Below are 24690 nucleotides of genomic sequence, written 5' to 3' on the forward strand. Positions count from 1 at the left end.
TTGACTCTGATGCTAGTAGCTCCAAAAATATTTATGCAGTGCAATAATCTACAATTTAATACAGTTTTACCTTGGATATAGTACTGTATGCTCTGATTTTTTCTGGTGCCATCATCTTGGAAATGTGCCCTGCATATAGGTTACAAGGTAATTTTTTACAATAACAGCAAAGTACTCTGCTGAATTATGACAATTATCTATCTCAACCAATTTCTGTCTAGTTGATAGTAGTCAGCACTACCATTTGATACTAGACATCTTTTCTCTTTGAAGGTCTAATGTCCAATTAATCCCCTCAGATTTACCTTTGCATTGGGTTAGGGGTTTTTTGGACCTGTTAGATGACTTCTGTTTGCATTTGCCACTGTCATTACTAGTGTCCCAAACTGCACAACTAGAGTTTGAATACATGGTAGTACTTTGCCTTCCTTTTGCTTTCTGAAAAGATCTGGTTTGGAGAAAAATCTAATTTTTGATGGTGCACTTAACAGCTCAGGTGCCTCATTCTCTGGCTTTGTTCCTCTTTAGGAATAGTCTCCTCTTTACTGTCTTCCTTTAGATAATATATTGCAATAAAAAGGAAATGCTATTACGTGTTAAGAATAATTTAGAACTCTCATGATACTTACTCAAGTTTTAATACCCGTTATTGTGTAGTTTTCTGCTTGTAATTGTATATGTCGAGAAATGTTTCAGGGGGCATACATCTTCACTTTTGTTTAGTTTCAGAAGATAACATATTTGCCTAATTAATTAAGTACCTGCTTGGTTCTCTTCCATGTATATATTAAAGCAACTGCACTTAGGAATATATAGTTTGTAATCAGAATTCTTCAAATCTCTCATTTTTTAAATGACACCAGAAAGGTTGGCTGCTTTCCAAATTACTGGTACTCTTGGGAGAGAGCAATACAAACAGCTAGTTACAAGACTATGTTGCTTTTTCATACATGGAAGTTTTACAAACTAGAACAAAAAGGCTACATTTCCACAACATCAGGTAAGTCTGCAGTGCAGACTGTATCGAATACTTTTGTATGTTGTTACTTTACTGAACATCCAATGTGAAGCTAAGTGAAAACACACACACACAAAAAAGTAGTAAAAAACTAGATTTTAGAACAAGGCCTAAGTATTCTGGGCGACATTTTCACCTCACATGTATTAGGATAGATCTAGATGAATTTCCTCGGATCTAGAAGAGGTTTAATGCTCTCAGGCTAGGCTAGTTTAAGGATTTGCTGATTGGGACTTAACTTCAAATATTTAATTAAAACTACAAATAAACTTAAGTATGAGCTGGTTGGTAGATCTTTTCATAAAATAAGACTTGGAAGCTAGCTTGTACAGACTTACCTGCTTCTCCGCACTTCTGTGCTGCTAGCAGAGTTTTAATTTGTATTTGACTAAAGCTGAAAACTGCTTTGGAATCCATAATCATTCCTATGATCCCTGAACTGTTATAGCTAGAATTTTGTGTTCAAAAAAATCTTGAAATGGCATGTACACTTGAGCATAAATGCCTGTTTATTCCATGTCAATCGAAAATTTGTCTAGGACCTTCAATGTATTACTTTAAAGAAGGGCAGAATTGGGTCTTGATTGTTTTGTCACAGATGGATCTGAGCAATAATACTGCAGTCTTGCTAACAGAACTCCACGTGTGAGTAAAGAAGCAATAACTGTTAAGTAAAACAACTAAATATGGAAGTGTGATATACAAACAGTTGACAAACTTTTCAGCTGCATGTTTTTCTGTCCCATAGAAATCTGCTTAGAGCTATGTATGTGTCAGCACAGTAATAATTGTCCTCTGGAGAAATCTAGATAATACGGGAGAGGAAACACTGAGAGACTATTATTTTCTTTATTGAAATAGGCTGGAATAATTAAAAAGTGGATTATTTGGTTTTGGTAACTCAAATGTCATTTGAACTGGACTTGTAGATTGTACCAAACTGAAACAAGAACCTGAAGAAAATGTCACTATTGCACAGTGAAAAAATACATCTCAACAGTACTTTAAAAAATCACTCAATTTTCTTTGGACACTAGTCAAAAAGAAAAGCCACAAAGGAACAGAGACTGATATAAATACTTTTGAATGTGTGTATATATAGATATACTCTCGTGTGGTAAAAGTAGTCTCTGTGTGAACCAACCTGGTGCAGTATGTGTTAGCATTGCAGTCGAATTAGCATCTAAAAGTCCAGTTTACTTCTGAGATTAGACCTCTAGATCTTAACTTGTAAAATAAACCTTGAACAAAGTTTCTGGGAAGGAAGATTACCTGGACGTGTAGCCATACATCAGCAAACGTAGCTCAATTCTCACGAATATGGAAGCGAGCGTATTAAGAAAAACGTGACTGCAGCAGTGTTCCTGTCCGGTGATTTTAAAGGCTTCGAAATACAACGCTTAAAGATAAAACAGAAACGGGCTCTGCTTACATAGGCTGTACCGATAAGCTTGCTGCCGCTGCTCCGCAGAAGAGGAGACTGTGGCGGTTACCCCTCCCAGAGCGCCCTCCTCATTGTGGAGCCTGTCCTGGGACCTGGGAGCGCCCTATTCCTCCCGCAGTCCCCGGGCGGGGGGGAGGCCGCGGGGAGCCAAACCCCCCCCCCCGGCCGGGACGGTGCTCATCCGCGTTTCCCGTGAGGCGACGGGCGCGGGGCGGTGGCAAGAGCCGCGGAGCTGCGCGGTCCTCCCAGCCCCCGGCGGAGCAGCGGCGCTAGGGCCGGGCGCGCCCCCGCGGGGCGGCGGCGGCGGCTCTGCGGAAGCGGTGGCGGGGAGGCCGCGGTGCGGCGGGCCCGTGGCAGCCGGCGGGTGAGTCGGCGGGGGCGGAGGGGCACGGCACAGCTTCTTGCCTGCGGCCGGCGGGGCTGCCGCGGAGCGCGGCGGAGCCTTCGGCTGTGCTTGCTGACTGGGGGTGCCCGGGCGGTGGCGTTTCGCTGGGCTCCCCTCCGCTGCTGGGAGCGTAGAGGGGGTGGGCTGGTGACTCCCTCCAGATGGGCCCTGCCTTGCCTGGGCGGGAGGAAGCGGCTGTCGCGTCGCTGCAGGCCCGCACCATCCGTGCCTCGGTTTTGGTAGCAGGGCAGAGGGGGGAAAGCGGGCTGAAGTTGGAAAGAGGAGGTAGGAGAGGAGCTAGTAAGCTTTTACTTCTGCCCCTTCTCTTATTTGGTGCAGAGACTGAGTGCTGAAACGTTTTTGCACCCGCAGAAATCCTGTTGCTTCTTTCTTCTAGGAAGACTAGAGGAATGTTCTTCGGTGCAAAACCTTGATTTTATTTCTCCTTTTGTAAGTGATGTTTCAGGTTTGTCTTTTAGAAAGCCAGCAATCTTTCTTTGCTGGGGAAAGACATGTTTGTAAGCAGTCTGAGGATCCTAGTTGCACTATTGGTTTGTATTTCTGTACTGCTCTTTTTTTTTTTATTATTTTTATTCTTTACCAACTTGCATACTTACCTCTTTGTGCTTTGATCTGAATGGAAAGGTGGTAACTTAGGAGTAAGCAGGAGCCACATGGGGGAGAGTGTAAGCATACTTTGGTTTGGTAGTGCCTGGGGAGAAAATTGTGTAGTTTTTGATAGCTTCTAACACATCATGACTGATACGTGATCTGGATTTTTCTTAAGAAACTGGATAAGCCACCTGAGAGAATATAGTAGGAACATCACACAAATAGGTTTATATTTTTAGTAAGCTTGGAACAATCTTAAACTCTTCTCATTCGTGCATTTTCTGGAATACTAGCAAAGAGTAATTACCAGTAAAGTTAATACGGAGTTCAGTCCATATTCAGAGATGGCTAGCAGATCAATCCCTTGTAATTCTGAAGCATATGACTGTGGATCGATTTTTATTTTTTTTTTTTTTAACATTGCCCAGCAATGTCTAGCGTTGACCTTTGTTAGTCAGGTTTTATTCCATATGCTTGGAAGTAATAGTGATAGAGTAAATTAGATCATTACATTATACTGGTGTTTTATTTTTGTATTCTCTGATGGTATTTTCTAATGATAGTTCTTTTGATTGGTGTCTTTTACTAAAACGTTGATTAAAGATACTGTCAAAAGTCATCTGAATCATAGTGAGGTTTTTTGTTTCACTTTGATGTGTTATGTAACACTGGAAAAGAAAGTATAGGGCGATCAAGCCCAGCTGTTTACATCTAGAATCTGGTTTTGATTGTAGTTTGCAATGAATATGCTGAAAAAGTAGAAGATCATGTTTCATTTTGTGGAGAGCTAAGTTTAAAACCATCAGAGCAACAAAAAATCTACAGTGATAAATTATACTGCTTGCAATTCTAAACTCCTACAGTAACTTTTTTCATAATGAGGTTTATTTGTTGCTTTGCAGAAGTAATGCCTTACCTGGTTTGAAGATCTAAGAAAGCTTTCGGTTTGCATAAGCCATAAAAGAAAATGGAAGAAGATGAGACTTCACAAGCTGAAACGGAGAGGGCAAAAGTTGAAATGCATGCTACTCCTGAGATCGGTCGGCAGATATCAGTTAGTGAGTTCCTTTGCCACTGCTGTTATGACATTCTGGTCAATCCCACCACCCTGAACTGTGGGCATAGTTTCTGTAGACATTGCCTAGCCTTATGGTGGGTATCATCCAAGAAGAATGAATGCCCTGAATGCAGAGAAAAATGGGAAGGATTCCCCAAAGTCAACATCCTCCTCAGGTGAGTGTAATATGCCATTTTTGGATTTCTAAAACCACTGAAATTAGTTGTCTGGTTTCTCGAGTTTGCTGCAGATTTTCATAGTTTATTGGTAGTCTGTCGCAAGGACATTTAAATCCTGAAGTCTTCTGTGTTCTGCACTTGTGCTGAACTGTTCAAGCACATTTTTCTGCATGGAACTAAGGGGTGGGTTGGTTGGCTTTGTTTTGGGCTTGGGGTTTTTTTTCCCTTCTTACTTTTTTGGGGGATGGAGAGGAGGGATCCTTTTCTAGTATTGAGACACTTGCATCTTTTAATACAGCTGGTTGTTTCCTAATAATTCTAAGTTAGAATGATCTTTGATAATTGTGTAATTATTTTTTTAATAGGAATTATTTATAGGAAAAAATGTGATCTTATTGCAGAACAAAGCTAGAAATATCAATATGCTGTCTTGAATTACCCACAAGTTCTTGTGTTAATAATACTTTATCTTAGGTTAATAATATTTTAATAAATAGATGGTAGGATTGATGGTAGGCTTTTATGTTGTCTTCTGTGTAGCATTTTTGAATAATCACAGCTTGCCAGTAGCACACACAATTCTAGTTTTATATAAGAAATAAGGATTTATATTTTTTTGTGTGATATTTTAACTTCCTCTATCTTTAGAAGCTAAGGAAAATGTTTGGAAGTAATTGATTTAAGTTTAACTTTACTAAGTATTAATAACTAGTGTTTTCTTGCTTTCAAAGAGTACAGTCTTTAGTAGAGGCTGGAAAACAAAAATCTAAAAATTAGTCCCTTTTGTGAATGTTAAGCCTCAATGGTTACTGTACAATGACAAATATTTTTCCCCATTAGGGATGTTATTGAAAAGCTATTTTCTGATGCCATTGAACAAAGAAAAGAAGATATTCAACAAAACAGTGATGTAGCACGCAGCTTAGCAACCTTCCAAAAATATGGGAATGACCAGATTCCTACAGTTCCGAACACAGGAAGAATTAATCCTCGAGGAGGAGGGTTTTTCTCAGGTGTTCTGACAGCTTTAACTTGTGTAGCAGTAAGTTTCATCTGGTTGGTTTTCCATATTTACTTCATTAAGCATGCAATCAAATATACATAAATTACGATCTTTTTAATGGGCATGTCAGCACAGAAAAGACTTCAGCTGAGCAGAGTAAATAAGGTAGCATTCAGAGTTGTCTGTCAGGAACTACAATTGCAATATACAGCAAACAGAAGTTAGACAAATTGGGTAGAACTTCAAGTTACTTTCTTATAACCTGGTTATTCTAGGGTCCATAAAATGGAAGGTTCTACATGTCAAGCCCCTTAATGTGCGTTTATTTGTATCATTAATATATTTGCTTTGCAGGTAAAGGATCTCTTCTTTCTTTTTGTGTTTTTTTTTTTTTTTTTTTTAAACCTACCTATAGGTGGTTCTACTTGGATATCACTGGAGTAGCAGAGAATTTGAAGAAGATCTTCTTGTCCACAAGCCTGTTGCTAAATGGACTGCTGAGGAAGTGATACTTTGGCTAGAGCAGCTGGGCCCGTGGGCTTCACATTATAAAGAAAGTTTTTTACTGGAGAAAGTGAATGGAAGGTGAGAGGCCTCATTGTCAAGAACAGCTATCACTTGATTGAACTACTGGATAGCTTTCATTAGGGATGGTATATTGTGAAATGACCGTACTTCATTCCATAGATTGTGGAAATATTCTGTTGATGTATCAGAATAAAATTCCGGGGAAGTTTTAACACTTGCGGTTGAAAACTTTAGTAGTAGATACTAAGCAAGCTAACTGAAAATTTTCTAAGAACTTTTTTAAATGCTGACAATGCAGACTGAAATGATGCTGAAAGTAAAAGTCTACTAATGTATTATCCACCCCTCTCACCTTTTCTTTCTTGTGAAAATATGCATATGCTATGTGCATTGTTGCATTCCACCCAAGAGCTCTAGGCTTGATTTCAAGAGACCAGACTAGATCTGTGAAGTACTGAAGAACTGTGTTCAGTAATAGCCAACAAGCTGATTAATTTGCATGCTGAAAGCAGGCAAGAGAAAACTTGAAGGATATTTAAAACCCAGGCTCTGAGATGCAGTTGATTCAGAACACTTGATACGGAATGTAATCCAAAAGGTGATACCTTCTATCAGTAGATTATTGTTTCAGCATGTAATGGCTAATTTGTTAGTCATATCTTTTTGGTGAAGACACACTGTTTACATTCTGAATCCTTCTGCTTTTGTAGACTGCTTCTAACACTGACAGAGGAGGATTTCACAAAAGAGCCTTACAGTATAGAGAACAGTAACCATAGAAAAGCTATTATGGCAGAACTGGAATGTGTGAAAACTTTAGGTGTTAAACCACCACAGAACCTTTGGGAATATAAGGTAAATTTTATATGAAGTCCATCATGTATATTAAGTATTTTTAAAACAATATCTTTAAAAGAAAATTCTCTTAAAGCCAGGAGAAGTGTTAAGGTAGCAGAATTACCCTTGTAAAAACTGCTCAGTTTAATGAACTGTTGTATTTGAAAAATGATCCTTTGAGAAATGATTGTCAGAAAAATGGAAGAACTGGCATGCCCCTTTTATTTTACTTTTTCATTGTTTGAAACTTGATAATTTGATAACTTTCAGGCAGTAAATCCAGGAAAATCACTCTTTCTTCTGTATGCAATGAAGAGTTCTCCAAGACTCAGTATGTTATACCTGTATTTGTTTGATTATGCAGAAGCTTTCCTACCTTTCATCCACACAATTTGCCCTACACAAGACGACAAGTATGAAGATATTGTCACAAAATTACTAGTAAGTGTTCAAAACATTAAATATTCTACTTGCTTTAGTTATAAGAATTTTAAGACTAGCACTGTAAAAACACGTGAAGTAATTATTCACCATTTCATGTCTTTACAATACAACTTAAAAAAAAAAAGTCCCACAAAGTAAGTGGTTCCTTGATTTTATTGTATGTGATCACCAGTGTTGTGACCATTACCTTTAGTAAGATTGATTTTAGGCTTTTAAGACTTTAAATCTGTGAAACTGGTTTTTTTGACGTTCACATGACTATAGAAAGGTTGTTTGCTGAAAATACCTGTATTTTAACAAATGGCATTGTAAGGTCTGGCTGTCTATGATGTTTTATTCTCATCTAATGGAAATTACTGGGTTATAATATTATCTACCAGAAAGTAAAGTAAAGATAAATTACTGCTTTCAATGTATGAAAAAGCAATTTTTCCACAAAAGAGTAGTAGAAATAAGCCAGTATTGTGTCTGTTTAACAGGAAATTGATTAACAGTCATTTTATTTTAATTTACAGGACCTTAAAGATCCTTCTTGGAAACAGTGGAGGGAATTCATTGTAAAGTACCTATTTTTGCCATACCAGTTGATAGCTGAATTTGCTTGGGATTGGCTGGATGTGCACTACTGGACATCAAGATTTATAATTGTAAATGCCATGTTGCTCTCTGTTCTGGAATTATTCTCCTTTTGGAGGCTCTGGTCAAGAAGAGAATTGAAGTAAGTCTTGCTGAGCTTGTTGAAGCGGGTAGGAAGTGCATGGCCTTATAAATAGAAGGTAACAGTCTTACGATTTCATGGTTGCTTACTGAAATGACAGTGTCTAACCACAACTCTGAGGTTAATAAGAACATGTGAATCTGAATCTGCAAATATACTAGTACTCACTCTTGAATAGCTTTCTTTTTGTGAATACTTGAAAGGATTTCTTACAGCTGGTTTTATTGATCCAATGTAGCAAATGCGGTAATGGTAATAAGCATGTTTTTAACCACTGGGTAAATATTAAAAGGCAGTTCTCAAGGTAAGAGTTACGGTAACTGGTATTAGCTGTCAGCTGAGAACTAAGTTTTATCATGATATGCTTACAATATAGTTATTAAAGAATGAGTCCTCAGGATTCTTAACAAGTTTACACTGATATTATTTGATAGGTGATCAAAATTGCTGTTTCCAGATACTGCTTTAGCCTTAATTCAAGCGTAGTAATATTACTTCATAGTTGCTGCCATCTTTTATTTATAGTTTTTAGAACTTGCATGGGAGAAGTTCTTGTTTTGGTGTATACTGGGCTGTCACTTCCTCTGCCAGCTGCTAGGGGGCAGAACATGTTCAAAAGAGAACAGGGTACCTGGAAGTACTCTGTGACAAATCTGGAATTCGACCACTTTAACTTGCTGTGCTTTGTGGTCTGAATAAATGGACTTAAGGCTTCCTCATATAAAATCTAGTATTACTGTATTTTAATGAAGTTTTTCTGGAGTGCAAAATGATGTTTCACAGGTACCTGAGTAAGTGCTAAATAATTTGAGGCTGCAGCACATACTAGCTTTTCTTAGAATGGGTAAAAACCAAACGGAAAGTTCCTCTAAGCCTCTCCCTTTCCTTTTTCACAGGACTATTCCTCACCGAATGTGGAGACATTTCTGGAAAGTCTCAACCCAGGGTCTTTTTGTTGCCATTTTTTGGCCTTTTATTCCTCAGTTTGTCTGCAATTGTTTGTTTTACTGGGCTTTGTACTTTAACCCAATTATAAACATTGATCTTGTGGTTAAAGAAGTAAGGCATCTGGAGACACAAGTGCAATGACTGGCATTGGAACTTTTGAGCTGTTTAGCTTCTAAATATGGACATTTGAAATAAGCTTTGGTTTTCTTCTTTATATACATGGCAGTGAAAGTGGTGGATTATATTAACTTAAACATACAATAAAGCCTTAAGGTAAGTTACTCTTAAAGCAGCTGATTCCAACTCTGAGGATGGGCTATATTATCTGATAGGATTTTTCTATTGGAAACAAAAAAAAAATTGCATTCCTAATTTAGCCATGTAAAACTTACACAATCACGTCACCCTATTTTTGATCAAATCAAACTTCTCTGTTCTGTCTTGAGCATTCTGGTTATTTTCAAGACTGCCTTAAAATCAGTGTCTTCTGAACAGCTACAGTGACTTTTTTTTTTTTTTAAACTTAGCATTTCATACCAGCAGTGTGTTCCTCAGAACTTAAGTTTGCCAAAGGAAAGCTCTTCCTGGATAGGCTTGATACTGAAACGACTTCAGTGTTTTCAGTCTGCTTTACATGTGAAGTTGTGACTGTCAAATACACAGTCTCATAGTACAGTTTCTTCTAAAATTCCCCCTGTTGAAAGGCAAAGACTGCTTGAGTTTTCTTGTCTTTTGGAAAATATGGTGATTGCTATTCAAAATTTTTTATTCAGATCAGTTAGACTTCTTCAGTAGCTTCTTTAATGCTCTCCTCTTGAAGTTGGTTGCTAATTCTTCAATTCAGGGTTATCTCTTAAAAGGATTGTTTTGGAAAAGTGACTTGACACTGTAATTACGTCTTACTGCAGTATAATGTGTGTATCTAAATCTGTAAGCAAATATTGACTGGAAAGTTATTTTGTTTAAACAGGATTGCCATTTGTTAATGTATGTTTTTTGACTGAAGCAGAAGTTAGATTTTTCAAGAGCTTTGACCCCTTGCATTCTACATTGAGGGGGGTTTTTTCATTTGTATCATTAATATGGATTTAAAATTTGCCTATGAATATCTTTAAAGATTAAAGATATCTCTTGAAATCTTTGTCCTTCCTAAAGAAGTGTTGTTATTTTTTTTAATATTGAAGAACTTGTCATTAATTTGTGTAAATATGTTCTGTAGGCCTGCAGCTTTAAGTTAGGTGGGTGAAAGTAGAAACAAACCACTCCTGGTTCTTAAACTGCTAAAATTACCGGTTATGAAAAAGTGTATTATTCAGCAATTCGTGTTACTGATTTCTCTTCCCAAAAGGTTTCAAAAAATTATGAAGTGACCCTAGCTAAAACCATCTTTACATCCTTATGAGGTATATACACTTCTGAACTTTGCAAACTCATGCTTATGGGAAAGGCAGGTGGTCCCAGTAACTGCTGCCTTTTTCATGTATCTGTCTTGATGATGGTTTGCATTTGCACTTTTAAATCTGGCTCTGAAGTTTTAAGGGTAGAGCTTCTTCCTGTGCCTACAGGAAACTCAAGGTGTACATAGAGTAAGGAACTTGAGCCATATCAAATGAACAACTTCTTAGAAAACTATTTAAAAAGTAAACACTAGAAAAAAAGAATTATATTAGGCAATTTTTAATACAGTTAGGACTACTTAAGGTGAATGAGATGCAAAAGTCATATTAGGCATCATAATGAATGTTTAATATAGATGAGAGGGCTCTCTGTGCTGACACTGTCACTTCATGCATTTCTTCCTGTCAGTTCGAAGTTAACAAATGTTAGGGTAAATGTTAGTGAAAAGTTTGATTTGCATCTTGTAGCCAGTGGAGGGAGGATAAAAAGTTTGCAGTGAGTGATATTATAAATCTGCAAAATCTGTGAATCTGAATGTAAACGAAATTAATTTTAAGTCAGTTACTCCTTAAGCTGGTAAACTCAAATTCCTATTTAGTCAATAAAAGCTTATGCAGAACTAATGAACTTGCTTTTAGTCCATGCGCTGTAGAAGGTAAATAAGAGGATAAATGTTTACTTTGGCCATTCTGGGGTGAAGAGGATGAGGTGGTAGGAAGGAGGATCAAGAAAGGGGAAAATCATTTGTTGTCACTACTGTGACAAAAAAAAAAAGTAATTTTGGATTTAAATACGCACAGAGTTTTCATAAGGACTAATGTTGTATATCTAATATCTACATACAGGCTGAATCTCACCACACATAAAGTCTGGCCACAAAAGGTATTTTGTGTGATAGGGAGCTTTAGAAAAACATTTGGCAGCTTCACGGTCACATTCACAGGCCATTTTTTGACATTTGTCTTCTAGTGATTCTGAAAGAAAACACAGTAAGTTTGATGTTAGTCTGAAGTAATTCAAAATACCAAATATAATACCAAGAACTTCTACCTCATGTTCCATATTTGCCATATAAATGGCTCTTATATTTCAAGTGCAATAGGAACTGTACTGAGCTTTAGTAAGACTTACAGTTGTTTCCTGTTCTTTAGGCAGAGCTCCATGCTAGGACATCTCAGCAACAGAGAATATACAAGCATGGTTTGGTTTAGTGGCAGTTGATAGTCAGTGGAACTATCTTGGCAGGTGAAAATAAAATAATTGGATAAAGACTTAAATACTCTTCTTCACCTTCTTCAATAAAGGAATGCTGATAACTGATTCCTCTTTAGGAAGTGGTATGTGACCCTCCCTGTCTGCCCTGTTGCTCTAGTGAAACTTGAGTTTGGGAAGATATTTTCCATTTCACATATGCTTTAATCTACTAATGGATGTAGCATTAAAATTATGTATGTGAAATAAGGGATGTAAAGATATTCCATGTTCAGCTTAAATTGCCCACCTTTTTTTATTCAGTAAGAAGTTAGGGACTAAGTGTGTTTAAGGATGATAAAATCCACGTCTGGTCATATTTGTTTTATAATTGTAGTGTTGTAACTTAACAGATTTCTTGGCATCAATGTTTCTTCTTGGCATGAACATTTTCTTCTACAGCAATATATTTTGGTTTTATTGTGCCAACCCAGAAGTGTGTGTGTTTTCTCTCTGCAACTGTCTGTAAACTGAAAAATCCTTGATTATATTTTGGCTTGAGTATTTAACATTTTGAAAGCTTAGCTGAATCTCTGCTTGAGATTTGTCTAGGAGAAGAACAAGTGTTCAGTTTCATGAATGAACTCAAATTCTGCTATGAAATGGAAGTCTTCTTAATGTATGTATGTTGATGCTGCAACTAGCTACCCTAAGAACTACTCAATAGTATAAGTAGCATAAACAACATGATAGGATAAAAACCCCCGCATTAACTGAGAAGAACTATTCCTTCTCTTGTTATTGCTCCAAACTTAATTTTCTCCATGATATGCCAGGGACTTTGTTTCAGCTATGTTTCTTGATTACATGCCTACTATCTTGGCCAGTATTTTAAAATATTGTCAGATTCTGGACTGGAACAGGAGCAGAACCTTTACAGCCAAATATAGGTGGACTGTAACTTGACAGTTAACCAGGTAGTTTGAGAGAGAAGACCCTTAGAACTTTGGGAGCAGAGGAGGAAATCAGCAAGTAGAGATTCTGCATGAGATAGACACTTGAGCTAAGTAAAGGTTGAATGAAAAGGAGGAAAGGAAATATTGTCAAAAACTTTTATTTCCGGTCAGGCAAATTCTAAATTGAGTTATGAACTGAGAGGTTTTTGTGTTTTCTCAGAGCAGCCTACTGTGTTGCTTTTAAACTATGGTAGTCAGAAGCTCAGACTCATTGTTGTAAACAAGTTCATATAAAGGTCTGCATTTTTGTGGTGCAAATAATAACCAATTCTCAAGCTAATTGGCATTCTAGCTAGTAGCATAAAATCACATGCAAAGTAACTTTGACCTAGGACCTGATATTAAAAAAAACCCAAAAAACCAAAAAAAACCACAACCCACCCAAAACCAAACAAAAAAATCCACAAACCAACAAAACTCCCAAACCTAACAACAAGAAAAAACCCTGCAAACTTTGGGGGCTTGTGAGAGGTTATAGTTTCAAAAACTCTTTGAAATGTATTGGAAAATATTTGCTAAAACTTAAGGAGTTGTGAACACGTAATGTAAAAGAAATGTTGCTTTTTCCTGTTGAACATTTTTTGTTTGTTTTTTTGATATTTCTTTGTCCTTTTATACTATAGTGTGGCAAATACATTCGTATTTCAGAGCAATCGAACAAAATTTATCAGGATGTGGTAAGCCATCTGTTGCAACTTGTACACTAATTATGTAAACATTTTCAAACTAACATTTTATGGCTTGTGGACATGTTACTTCCATAAATAAACATACTCATCAAATATTTTATTACCTCAGTGTTTGAAATTGTACGTTGTAATTATGAATTCATTCATAAATTGCAGCCACTAGCAGTGGGCTGTGCAACCGATCAGTGGTAAGTATGCCAAAAACTTGTCCATCATAAACCTATAAATGGTGGGAAATATTTTCTGGTAAGTATAAAAAGGCTGCTTTTTAAACAGAATTTTCTTGCCTCCTGTTTGTAGTTGCTGTCCAGTTGGAGACCTGCAGGGAGTAGCATAACATGGGTTCTTCAACGTATGTAAATGTCGAGTAAAAAGAGGGGGTGGGGGTGGTAGAGTTTTCTGAAAGGGTATTCGAAGCTTGTAGATCAGAATTTTGTTTGCTTATGTACGTCAGTAGGTGGGGATTAAGAAGAAGAAACTGCATTCATTTGGTTGGCATAGCTGTGCTTTCTGGAGGCACAGCTTACCCTGGCAAAAAAAGTCACAAAAGGAAGGATGGTAAAATAAGAACTTTACAGTTCTTATGAATTCAATGAGACAATCAGTAGAAGTAAAAAAAACAAGAAAACAAACCAAACACTAGAACTGTTCACTCACCGCACACAGCAGCATTGTCTTCACATTCCCAGTGGTAACTTTCTATCTTTGGGTGACAACCTGCTTGTTCTGCCTTACCATAGCAGCAGTCATGGTTAAAGCAGCACCTGAAAGTAACAGAAATGGGCTTGCCTTAATTCATACTGTGGTGATTTATGGTCACGTAATCTGGGTTGGTTTTATCAGCGTGTTTCTACAGGCTGTGAAATAATAAAACAGTCAACGTATGCGAATGTACAAACAGTTACCTGCTCAGGAATCAAAGCAAGGTAATTGTTTAACAGATCACCTGGAAAAAATTATTACTCTTTCATGTAATCAGTGGTGAGGAAAATGTCTGATACGCATTGGCCTAGTTGAACTTCCTCATAGATGAAAATACAAGGAATCTTTAAAGCATTCTCAGTTTTAAATACAGTAAACTTTTCTGTGGGTATGCCTCTCTCTTAGCCCCTTCCAAGAAAAAGATTAAATGCCAGAATAGTCTGTCAGATAATGAATGATGTATTTTTCTGCCACTTACTGATGCTAGTGTAATAGTTACTATCATAATGTCATCTTATAGCAAAGTCTTTAGCTGGTGGCAGAAAAGCTGAGAGCAGGTGAAATGTTCAGGAATAAATAGGCATGGGTGCTGTGTAATGCCGTAATATAACTAAAACTGTTTGCTCAGTGTCATGAGAAAATTTGGAAAATTGCCAAAAGTTACTCTTTCAAAATTATCCTTGTCATAATTGGGACAATGAATTCGTAGACTTTCTGTCACATTGTGGAACTGAACAGTACAGGTAAGCATTAATGGCATATTTTAATGCTTAAAAAAGGAATTACTCTTCTGGTGTAGAGTCATTGCAAGACTCTACAGTCCAAGGGGGGTGGGTAACAAGGATCTGAAATTAGATAGCTTGTAAGTTTTAAGTTTTTGCTGCAAACTAACTTTTTTTTTTTTTGACTTGGTGGAAGAACAGGATGTATGCACGAGTTCTTTGCAGTTAGTCATTCAGTTTCCTCCTGGTAGCCTAAAACCATCATATTACAGTAGGCATGTGATGTTTAGATGGTGTTTAGATTGCCTGAGGATTTTGTGTCTGCAATAGAAAAAGTTAATGCTATGAGTTCTCACTTGCAATTACTGTTTTTTCCTATGCTTATTAAGTAATTACTTGGTAATCCCACACAAATCTCCATTTAAAGATCCTGCAGTAAGTAACAGTTGAACAGCACATGCCTGTGAAGTAGCTCAATACATCCATTCCGTGCGCAGAAATAAAAAAAAAATTTGAATCCTAGTGAGTCTTTGTAGCAGTACTAAGGTAAATAAACCAGGAAATACGGCTTCTTTCGCCATTGTGCAGTCTATCTTCATGTGTTTACAAAAATCTTTAGAATTACTTTAGTCCCCCTTCAAGCATTTTAAATATTAGATGCTTAAGGATTTTACATGTAATCTTACGAAAGCAATATATGATTGTCTCCATTTGAAAGTTTATTTTCATATGTGGCAGGCAAACATCTAAATTGCAGTAACTATTACTTGAAAAATTCCATTACAGACGTTCTTACTTCAGATGAAGTATTTCTGTATTTGCACTTAACTTGCTTTCAGGCATAATTCTGAATGTAAACAGCCCACAATGTAGCTCAAAACTTGAAGACATCAAACTTGGTAAGAATGTTTGTATGCAAAGATTCTAAAAGTTTTAGGTCTAATCACGACTAAAATCTTTATGCAACACACACCCCCCACCCCCCCAAAAAAACAGATTTGAACTTTCCATATATTCTACCCTGAATGTGAGTATCAGACGTTTGTTTTCCTTTTAACTTACAATTATCTGTCTGATAAGTCAGAACTTGAGATGTCACATACGGTTGGGAAATGTATCATTATAATGATAAACTTCAAAATATGAAACCTTTATTTAAGTACTGTAACAAGAAAATCATCTTCCTGTCAGCTAATGTTCAATTATAAAATAAATTGATGGTAGTCAATATGCTGAGATTTATTACTAAATACAAAGGTTTGGTGTTAGAATTATTTTAGTAACAATAATTTCTTTTATTCAAAAGTTATTTTTCAACAGGTTGAATTTTGCGTAATTTCTATGTATTTTGAATACTAATAAAATGGGATGGATGGCAGTAGAATCAAAAGATTTTTTCAATTGCAATTTAAAAAAAAATTATTATTTTTATAGATTGCTTGAATATTTGAGCTTTAAAGCTTCTCCAAGAAGACTTTAGTTCTTCAGCTCTTGGCCAAACAGCAACAGCAAAGAAACTCAATTGTGCCATGAATCCAATACGAATGCAATGAGAGTTTGAGTTAAAGGCAAGTAAGACGCATGTAGATCTACAGTTACACAATTTTAATGCTTCAGAGTTTTCTTAGCAGTCTGAGATGTGTTAAACTTGGTTCCCTCAGTGATGTTAAATAGGCTTAATTCATATTTCAGTCCTTTTACTCTGTCATTTGCATACATTCAGCACTTAATTACTCAGATAAATAGTTACTCTTACCAGTCTACTCTGTCCTTGGGCCATCCTCTTCCTCCCAGACCACAGTAGCATCCATAACGTAGGTAGGCAAAAGGAGATCGACCTGTAGTACATCTAATGGCTCCGGCTAATTCAAGAATTCCTCTTCGATTTCTAAAATGGGCTTCCCCAAAAGTGCCTTTATAAACTGTGGAAGAAAAACTCTTTATTTTTTATTGCAGATAAACATGCAGATATAAACCAGATTTTTTTTTTTTTAAACATCGATGAATGTTAGTATTTGAATATAATACAGTTTTCTTGTTGATGCTTCTGGGGCCATGCTGCTTGACCCAGTCTCTTTTTAACCCAATCTATGGTGACCAGAATACTGAACAACATTCTGAATAGCTGCAGTGGTTTCCTCCCATCAAGGCCACATACAACGGCAGACTTCAGTCATTTCCAGTCTTAAAACTGGCGAGGGCTAGCATGTGTTCTGTGGTCTAGGTCCACTAATCTGCTAAGATTAGATGCCCTAAGCATTACAGTATTTTCTCTATCATAACATGCAATTTTGCCCATATTGTTATTTTGTAAAATGTAATGCTTTACATTTGAACACATATGTCCTCTGTGATGGGGTTCTGTTTTTCCAAATAACTGGCAGGGGTGGTGGGGTGGGTGTAGAGCAGGGAAATGGGAGGGTGCTTGGAGTAATTTCCAGGGAAATTAGAAGAAGGGTTGTTTATTTTTTCTGTTTCATTTTGTTTGGGTTTTGTTGTTGTTGTTTAAGGGATTCTCACCATTATTTCTCCAGAACAAGACTGTATTTAGGAACTTTCCCATGTCAGTAGTAAAGCAGTAGGTCCAGGGCAGCAAATTAATGTTGATAAACCAGATGACTTTTTTTAAGGCTTCATGTCATCCTTCAGGTTGAGCTAATGCATCAAAGATCCTGAATGGTAATAGGCAGCATTTCCTTGCAGTGCAGGCTCCAAGCTATTTGCAGCAATTTTTAAGGAGTTGGATGTGTACAAAACAAATTAGTGGAAGGCTGCTGATTAGAGTTGTCTTACTAATTAAACTACTGATTTATTTTGGTATAAGGAGAACAGTTTATAAACCTTAACTCCCAGTACTGGATACAGATTGGGAAAGACATTAAGCTTTAACTGCTGATAATACCTGAGAGAGAGAGACAGACAGCAGAAAAAATATTTAGACTTTCTCATTGAAGGCTTTGATATTTATTTTTCTACAGAAGAACTATATGATTATACAGTTTGTATATAATGTGTATAATCATATAATCTATTATAATAGACTAAGTAATAGACATATATTGTAATAGATTGTAAGATTAACTATAATCAGTTAATGGAAGATGTTCCCAGCACAGTTGAGTAACTTGAAATGCGTGGGATGCTGGTGACCACCAGCACTCGTAATTTCATGAAACAAAGGGATTTAAACACCTCATGAAATCACCTCACAAAGAAATACAATTGGTTTGTATGTGAAAACGGTTAAAAAGGCTTTTTTTGTTTGTAGCTAATCCTTACTTATGAAAATAGCTAGGCTTCCTAAGACAATATTTAGTACTTCTCTGACTGGCAACTACTCCCAGAGCTTGTTCCCTCCTGCTTTGTGGGCGCGTGATCTAGGGAGAGGAGAGGATGTTGAAACAAGAGTGCTTAAACTTGCATATGCATCTTTGGCCATTGATTAAAAGCCATTGCATCATGAGGAGTTAAATAAAGCTTCCTTGGCTATGTAGTCATTTGCAGTTTCATTTAAAAACTGTTCCATTGGCACCAAAACTTCCTTGCTAAGATAGTGAATAGTACCTACTGTGCCATGGCTCCCATTCCAGGATACTATCTGCTGTTCAGTTATATAGGTTTTCTGGTAAAAAGATCCTCCCATGCTTTCCCAAAGGGTCGATAAGGTATACTGGGTGGACTCTGGAACCTGTAGGTTGAGGTGTCAGAATAAGAGTCACATTGTGGAACTGGCACATGATCATCTCCCATTCCATTGCAGCTCTGAATATATGTTTCAGCTCTGGGTAGCAGAAGCATCCGTTTGAGTATAACCATATTCTTATCTTTATGAAGTGTTAAAAGTGTTATCTTCACTGTCAGTACAGGTTCAGTACATTCCCAGCTGAAAAAAACTGCAGTAAGGCTGCAGCATTACAATGACAACTGCTTATACTCTTAAATGTTTAGTAAGATTTGGCTAGACTCTTGTAGCTAGCCAGTAATGTCTGAAGGAATCATGTTAGTGGTTAATGGCAAAGCTGGGTTTGCTCTGCATGGTGTTAGTGATTCTGAAGAAATCCCTGAAGAATTTTTACATTCTGTCTCAGTTCCTAGTAAATGGGGTAGGACGGTGTAGGAGAGCTACAAGACAGGAAGAGGAAACTAAGAATTTCCAAGTCATATTCCTGGCTGCACCAGAGAATTGTTTGCTAACTTTGGACAAATCCCAGTCTCTCGATTTAAATCCATGTAAAGTAGAAGTGATGAACTGTCTGCTCCTGGAGAAGCTCAGGTACAAATCTTTAAAATGTGCCATGTAAGTTAAAGAAAAAGACATGAACTTTTTATCCGTGCAATTTATTTGTGTTACAGCATCTGGACATCCAGGTATAAACCAAGACTGTATTGTACTGTAGATACTCTAAACATGACCGAAAGAAAAGTCTCTGTCCCTGAGTAACCTTTGTAACCTGAGTTTAATAAAAGCGACAAAAGACCATCCTAGAACGCATAGAACTATGGAAACAATAAGAGTATCAGTATGATGATGGTAGCGTTAGTGTATTAGCAACATAATAAAATTTCCAGAGTATTTTATCAGAACTTCTGTGGAATACAGTCAGAGTGTGAAGTGACATTCTGCGTATTTCCAAGTGTTTCATGAGTAAGGTATGTTTTTAAAGTACTCTGTGTAGTTTTGTTTATTTTTATGAAGACTTCGCATTTATCTTTATGGACAAGTGTTCCTGTAGTTTTGATTTTGCATTCCTGAAAGAGTAGTGTCATCCCTCTATGTCTAGGCTGTTTTTTGTTTTTGTCATGCACGTTGAGTGCAGCTCTATCAAACACAATATTGTGGATGGGGAAAAAAGGAGAGAACCCGAATGCAATTTATTTTAATTTCATTGCTTTATAATGTGTAGGAAAAAATCAAAACTACATTGTCATGATATCTAGAGGCCATAGGAAATAAGTCCAACTAAGTGCAAAAATAATTTACAGTTAGACAATTTGAGTCTAGTCTTGTTGCAGCTTTTAATATTCTTGTAATATTTCATTCCAGTGTTTATTGCATAATAGGAATTGGAACTTTGTTGAAGTTTCAACTGTTCTCATTCTTGAAAGAAAACTTTAAAGACAGATATTTGGGAGAGGAAAAAAAAAAACTTACAAGAGATTAGTCCATCAGCAAACCCAGATTTAACTGGATGTGATGTAGCTGCTTTAAGAGTAAAGGTTGGAGGGAAACCAAAACCATACCAATCCTAAGGCTACTTTAGGCACCATAAAATAGCAGATGGGGAAAGAAAAACCCCCAAACAAATCTATGCAGTTGTCTTTGTGATTGTAATGACTAAACCAGAGAGATCGAAAGCCATGAGGTGATTTTTCTGAAGTAAGTAAACACTGAAAACAGCCTGAGAGAAAGTAACAGTAAGTAATCACGTTATATTTGTCTTGTGCTTATTTTAATACTGTAATTCCTGTTGCCCAAATTGGAGCTCTGCCATGTTTGGAGAGTTTGAACTTCATCATACTGTCTTGGTTTGTTGCCTGTGTAAGCTCTTGAGAGTTCAGACTGTGCTAAATGCTGTACGTTATTATGTCTTTGCAAGGTGTTTTCCCCTATACCTTCCTACTCTCCTTTTTCCCTAGTTTTCTGAACAGCTTACAATAGTATTTAAAAATCCAGTCCCTTAAATTTCCATATGCATAGGGGAAAAAAAAAAATAAAATTTTCAAGCACATGAATTTTTTGTGAAAGGTCATATTTCCCATAACATTTTACTCTTTGCAATGGGCACAATGCAAACATAATAATTATTTTTGCAGATACATATTTTAATTGAGATGCATAGCTTTGCATAATTATGATACATAACTACATTAATCATTAGCATCTAATACAGTCTATGATGTTTTGTGGGTTTTAAAAGAAATTTTGAGCCATTTTTTCAAAGACTGAGGGTACAGAAACATTTTTTGATGTTAAATATGTGTAAGATTTCCTATAGTGATATTTCCTTTGTACAGTCATAATGCTCCAGTAGTTCAGAACTTGAAACTTGGGTATAAGCAGACTTTCTGATGCATCTCCAAGATCTTGTTGGAAGTGAAAACCTTTGAACTGTATGCATTGTAGAACCTTTTTTTTTCCTTAAATTTTTTTCCTTGTTTCGTAAGCCATCAGGAAAGACTTTTTTCACCTCATCTTGCTGCCCAGACTACTGATGTAGTATCTCCACAAGCTGGTCACACGTAAATTGTTTGAAAGGATAAATTTGCCTGTTTTGATACTGTGGACCAAGCATTGAGAAATAGGTAAATTGCTTTCCCTTCCTCCTCGCTGCCTACAGACTGGGTGACTGTGATGCCTGACTCAAAGCTACCCAACTGAAGCCAGGATCTCTGGAATGATCACTCTAGGCTGGCAGAAGCAGTGGAACAGTCTTTCATTGCTTTCTTTAATGTTCTTGCTGAGGTTTGTGCCGTGCAACGGATGAAGTCTGGAGGATGATCAAATGCAGAAGGAATAATAGCGGCATGCTGAGGTCAGGAAGTAGAATTGGGGCAGCGAGCTTGGTGGCACCTTAAGTTGGCCCCATTATGCAAGCACCTTACCTTGTGGTCTTTAATCGTGCGATTGCCTCCCCCCCCCCCCCCCCCCCGACCCTGCTTCATTATGTGCATAGAATTTGTTACAAGAATGAATTGAGGCTCTTGTCCTCAGGATCCTCCTATTTGCAAGATTTGGTTTGGGGAATCTGCAAGCTGTGTAGGAATGTATAAAAAAAGTGCAAGAAGACAAAAGAGAATCTCTTAATTAAGGCAGCTGAGTGCTATTCTGGAAAACTGGATTTTATCCTTACAGCTGTCACAAAGGTTCAGCGTGAGGTTAGTTTAATCACTTTAAAACAATGCCTGCCAATGTTTACTAATAGTATGCTCCCAGCCTGCTGAATATCCAGGGGTTAGAGTACCAAACTACTGCAATACTCAGTGAGAGCCAGGCTTTGGATAGTTGAAGTTTCATGTAATTTTAAGTAGTCATAGGTAAAATCGGGTTCTAACATGTCACCATGGGAACCTAAAATCAGTAGATGCTTTTTTGTGTCAGCCCACCTACCTATCTGAAAAAGAGGGATGATAATACAGTGTCACAGAAGTGTGAAAGAAATAAGTACATTCGGATACTGTACTGATGAATACCTCAGAAAACCTATGAGGAAATGGACTGTAAATTATTACAACTGGTCTTTAATACTACTTAATAAATAGGACATAGGAGACAAAGAAAATAATTAAATACTTGCAAAGTGAGTAGTCAGCTATGCTCAGGTATGAGGCAGGGGTCCTTTAATTACCTTCTCACATCATAACTTATTCATAAAGACTGACTCATTCTTTCAGAATAACCCTGTTATGGTTTTGTAGGCAATCTCAGTTCTAGCAGTTCCCAGCTTTTGAGCTGCTTTGTAACTTAAGTGCTCCGAGATCGCTCTCTCTAATACCCATGAGAAGAGCGTGGGTAAATGTATTGGCTTTGTAGAAGGATTATTATTTCACAGGCACTCTGCAGACTGTTTTAAAATACTGAACTTTTTAACGCACTTGCACATTCCTGCTGCACTTTAAAAAAGTACAGCGCGACCCTCCCGCCGACGCCCCCGTCGCCCATGCACGCCGAGAAGGGGCGGGGCTGGCAGCGCAGCCGTGCTGTGCAGCTGCCGCCGGCATCTCGGCGGTCGCCGTTCGGGCGAGGGACACCCAGGCTGTGCCCAGGCGCGTTAGGCAGTCTTTCGAAGTACTTCGTTTCAAGGGTGAAGGTGTTCGCTTGCCGTGATCATTTCTCCCAACGCTCTTTTCCTCTCCCTTTCCCTCCTACCACTCCCCCGACGCAACCAAGCCCCGTCCCTCAGGGTGCGGAGCGCCCGGAGAGGGGCGAGCGCGTCCAGCAGCCACGGCCCGGGAGGCGCCGGCCGGGAAGGACCGGCTCGCCGGTGCCCCGCTCGTCCGGCGCCGGAGCCCCCGCCTGCCCCAGGCTGAGCCCCCCGCCTGCCCCAGGCTGAGCCCCGGCGCCGCGCCCGCAGACGCTCTACTCACCGGCCGCGAGCAGCAGCAGCAGCAGGGGCGGCCGCAGGGGCAGCACCGGGCGGCGGGGTCCCATGGGCAGCTCCCGGGGGCAGGCAGGGATGCGGGCTCCTGGCAGAAGTGCCTTGCTCGGGGAGCGGAGCGTGTAGGTGTGAGCCAGGGCAGCTGCGTGCCGGCTATAAAAGGCTGCTTTCTGCCCCGAGTCAGGTCCCCCGGAGCCGGAGCTGCAGACCATGCTGTGCTGTCCGTCTGGCCAAAGGGAGGAGCTGCCGCTGGAAGGGCTGGGGAGCGCTGGGACCTGCCACTCGGGCAGCGAAGCGCCGTGCAGGCACAGAGGGAACCCTGTAGTCAGGTTGTCTGCCGGTCTCTGATGAGGGGGCCGCCACTCCGCTCCTCCAGGACTGTCCTGCTCTGGTAGCTATCATTTCTCTTTGAATTACAGCACTTCCTAGATAACTTAATCTAGATCTGAAGAGTTAAGATAGCAGTGAACTGTGTTGTAAGTTATTTCAGTGGTTAATTATAACCAGCACTGAATCCATGCACTGTACCTGTAGTCTGAATTTGCCGAACTTCATCTCCCGATTGCTACTTTTCTTGGAGGACTAAAGGACAACCAACTGCTAAACTGGTTATGGATATTTGTAGCTTGATCAAAATAGCTTTTTAACCTTCCCTCAACCAAAATAGAGTCTTACACTGAGTATTTTTTTGTACATTCTGTAATCTTTGCATATTTTTTCCATTCCCTTTCCAACTCTTGTATTATTTTGTAAAACCTACAACTAGATGCCATATTGCAATCACAGTTTCATTGCCCCTCTCAACACAAGACAACACCATTTACTTTTTCCTTGCTCACGTGTTCCAAGTATTTCATCAGACCTTTTATTATTGCACTGAAACCAGTGTATTTCCTGTCAGTCGTTCAAGCAATCAGGACCCCTGAAATTTTGGGTATTGATTTTTTTTTTCTTTTGTGTGTCTGTGTTTTGTTTTGTTTTCTTCCTTTTTTTTTTTTTTTGGCATTATTTTATTCCAGGATATGACCCCCATTGGATCCCATTGAGGCCTACGCTGCTAGGATAAGGAAGGAGGTTTTTTACGGAACTTTCCAAGAACGGGTTCTTGGTCATGTCATCTTACTACTGGAGAGCAGCTGGTAGGATTTTTTTTGTAGTGAATGATATTTTCATCAAAGAAATAAAATGTTTTTTTCATATGCATACTGAAGGATAATTCTACTTTTGCATTAAAATGTGCTGATTTCTGTGTTATATCATTCCTTTTTAATCAGAAGTAGAAAATCGTATGTGGTCCAATTCCAAAAGACAAAAAGGATGCACAGACAGATCAGATTTGTTTTTGTTATGCTCTCATTAATCCACGCTCTATGAAATGTTTGTGTTGGCACTGAAGTTAGGGTAGCGTGGGATAAATGTGGAAGCACAACGGTTTAAGGTAGGATGTTGATTGGCCTTTGTACACCTGATATGCCTTTGTGCAACTACATGCAGAACACCAGAAATGGTACGTTAGCCCAGTCAAAACTGTGCATGGTGCTTGAACAAGCAGATGGGATCATGGTATGAACTTGACAAACCAGAAGACAGCAGGGTTTCCAGCTCGAGAGCTTGTATTCTGCAAAGGGATGGAAGTCGTTGAAGGCTTGGTGTGTGACTGTGACTTCCTGCTGACAGAGAGCGAGTAGCTTCTGATACAGTGT

General features: G+C 38.3%; 2 protein-coding genes across 2 annotated transcripts; one reads left to right on the forward strand and one right to left on the reverse strand.

Annotated features, from left to right (window-relative positions):
- Positions 1-2789: 2789 nt before the first annotated feature.
- BFAR (bifunctional apoptosis regulator) lies at positions 2790-10389 on the forward strand. The gene is made up of 8 exons (XM_059826253.1): positions 2790-2826; positions 4362-4692; positions 5536-5737; positions 6114-6283; positions 6937-7081; positions 7334-7504; positions 8023-8225; positions 9122-10389. Exons 2-8 carry the CDS (start codon positions 4427-4429, stop codon positions 9312-9314), a joined length of 1350 nt encoding a protein of 449 aa, XP_059682236.1. The 5' UTR covers positions 2790-2826; positions 4362-4426; the 3' UTR covers positions 9315-10389.
- Positions 10388-23040, reverse strand: PLA2G10 (phospholipase A2 group X). The gene is made up of 4 exons (XM_059826254.1): positions 22977-23040; positions 16648-16813; positions 14125-14231; positions 10388-11545 (listed from the first exon to the last, which is right to left on the reverse strand). Exons 1-4 carry the CDS (start codon positions 23038-23040, stop codon positions 11400-11402), a joined length of 483 nt encoding a protein of 160 aa, XP_059682237.1. The 3' UTR covers positions 10388-11399.
- Between the last annotated feature and the right edge of the window lie 1650 nt (positions 23041-24690).

The sequence above is a fragment of the Gavia stellata genome, chromosome 18 (assembly GCF_030936135.1).
Source record: "Gavia stellata isolate bGavSte3 chromosome 18, bGavSte3.hap2, whole genome shotgun sequence".
Taxonomy (NCBI): Eukaryota; Metazoa; Chordata; class Aves; order Gaviiformes; family Gaviidae; genus Gavia; species Gavia stellata.

Coding starts and splice junctions, on each gene's coding strand:
- PLA2G10 (XM_059826254.1), bottom strand. CDS start 23,040: ATGGGACCCCGCCGCCCGGTGCTGCCCCTGCGGCCGCCCCTGCTGCTG. Junction 14,232..16,647: donor CCCAAGGACAGAGTAGACTG/GTAAGAGTAACT, acceptor TGTTACTTTCAG/GTGCTGCTTTAACCATGACT. Junction 11,546..14,124: donor AGACAATGCTGCTGTGTGCG/GTGAGTGAACAG, acceptor GTTTTCTTTCAG/AATCACTAGAAGACAAATGT.
- BFAR (XM_059826253.1), top strand. CDS start 4,427: ATGGAAGAAGATGAGACTTCACAAGCTGAAACGGAGAGGGCAAAAGTT. Junction 4,693..5,535: donor AAAGTCAACATCCTCCTCAG/GTGAGTGTAATA, acceptor TTTCCCCATTAG/GGATGTTATTGAAAAGCTAT. Junction 5,738..6,113: donor CAGCTTTAACTTGTGTAGCA/GTAAGTTTCATC, acceptor ACCTACCTATAG/GTGGTTCTACTTGGATATCA.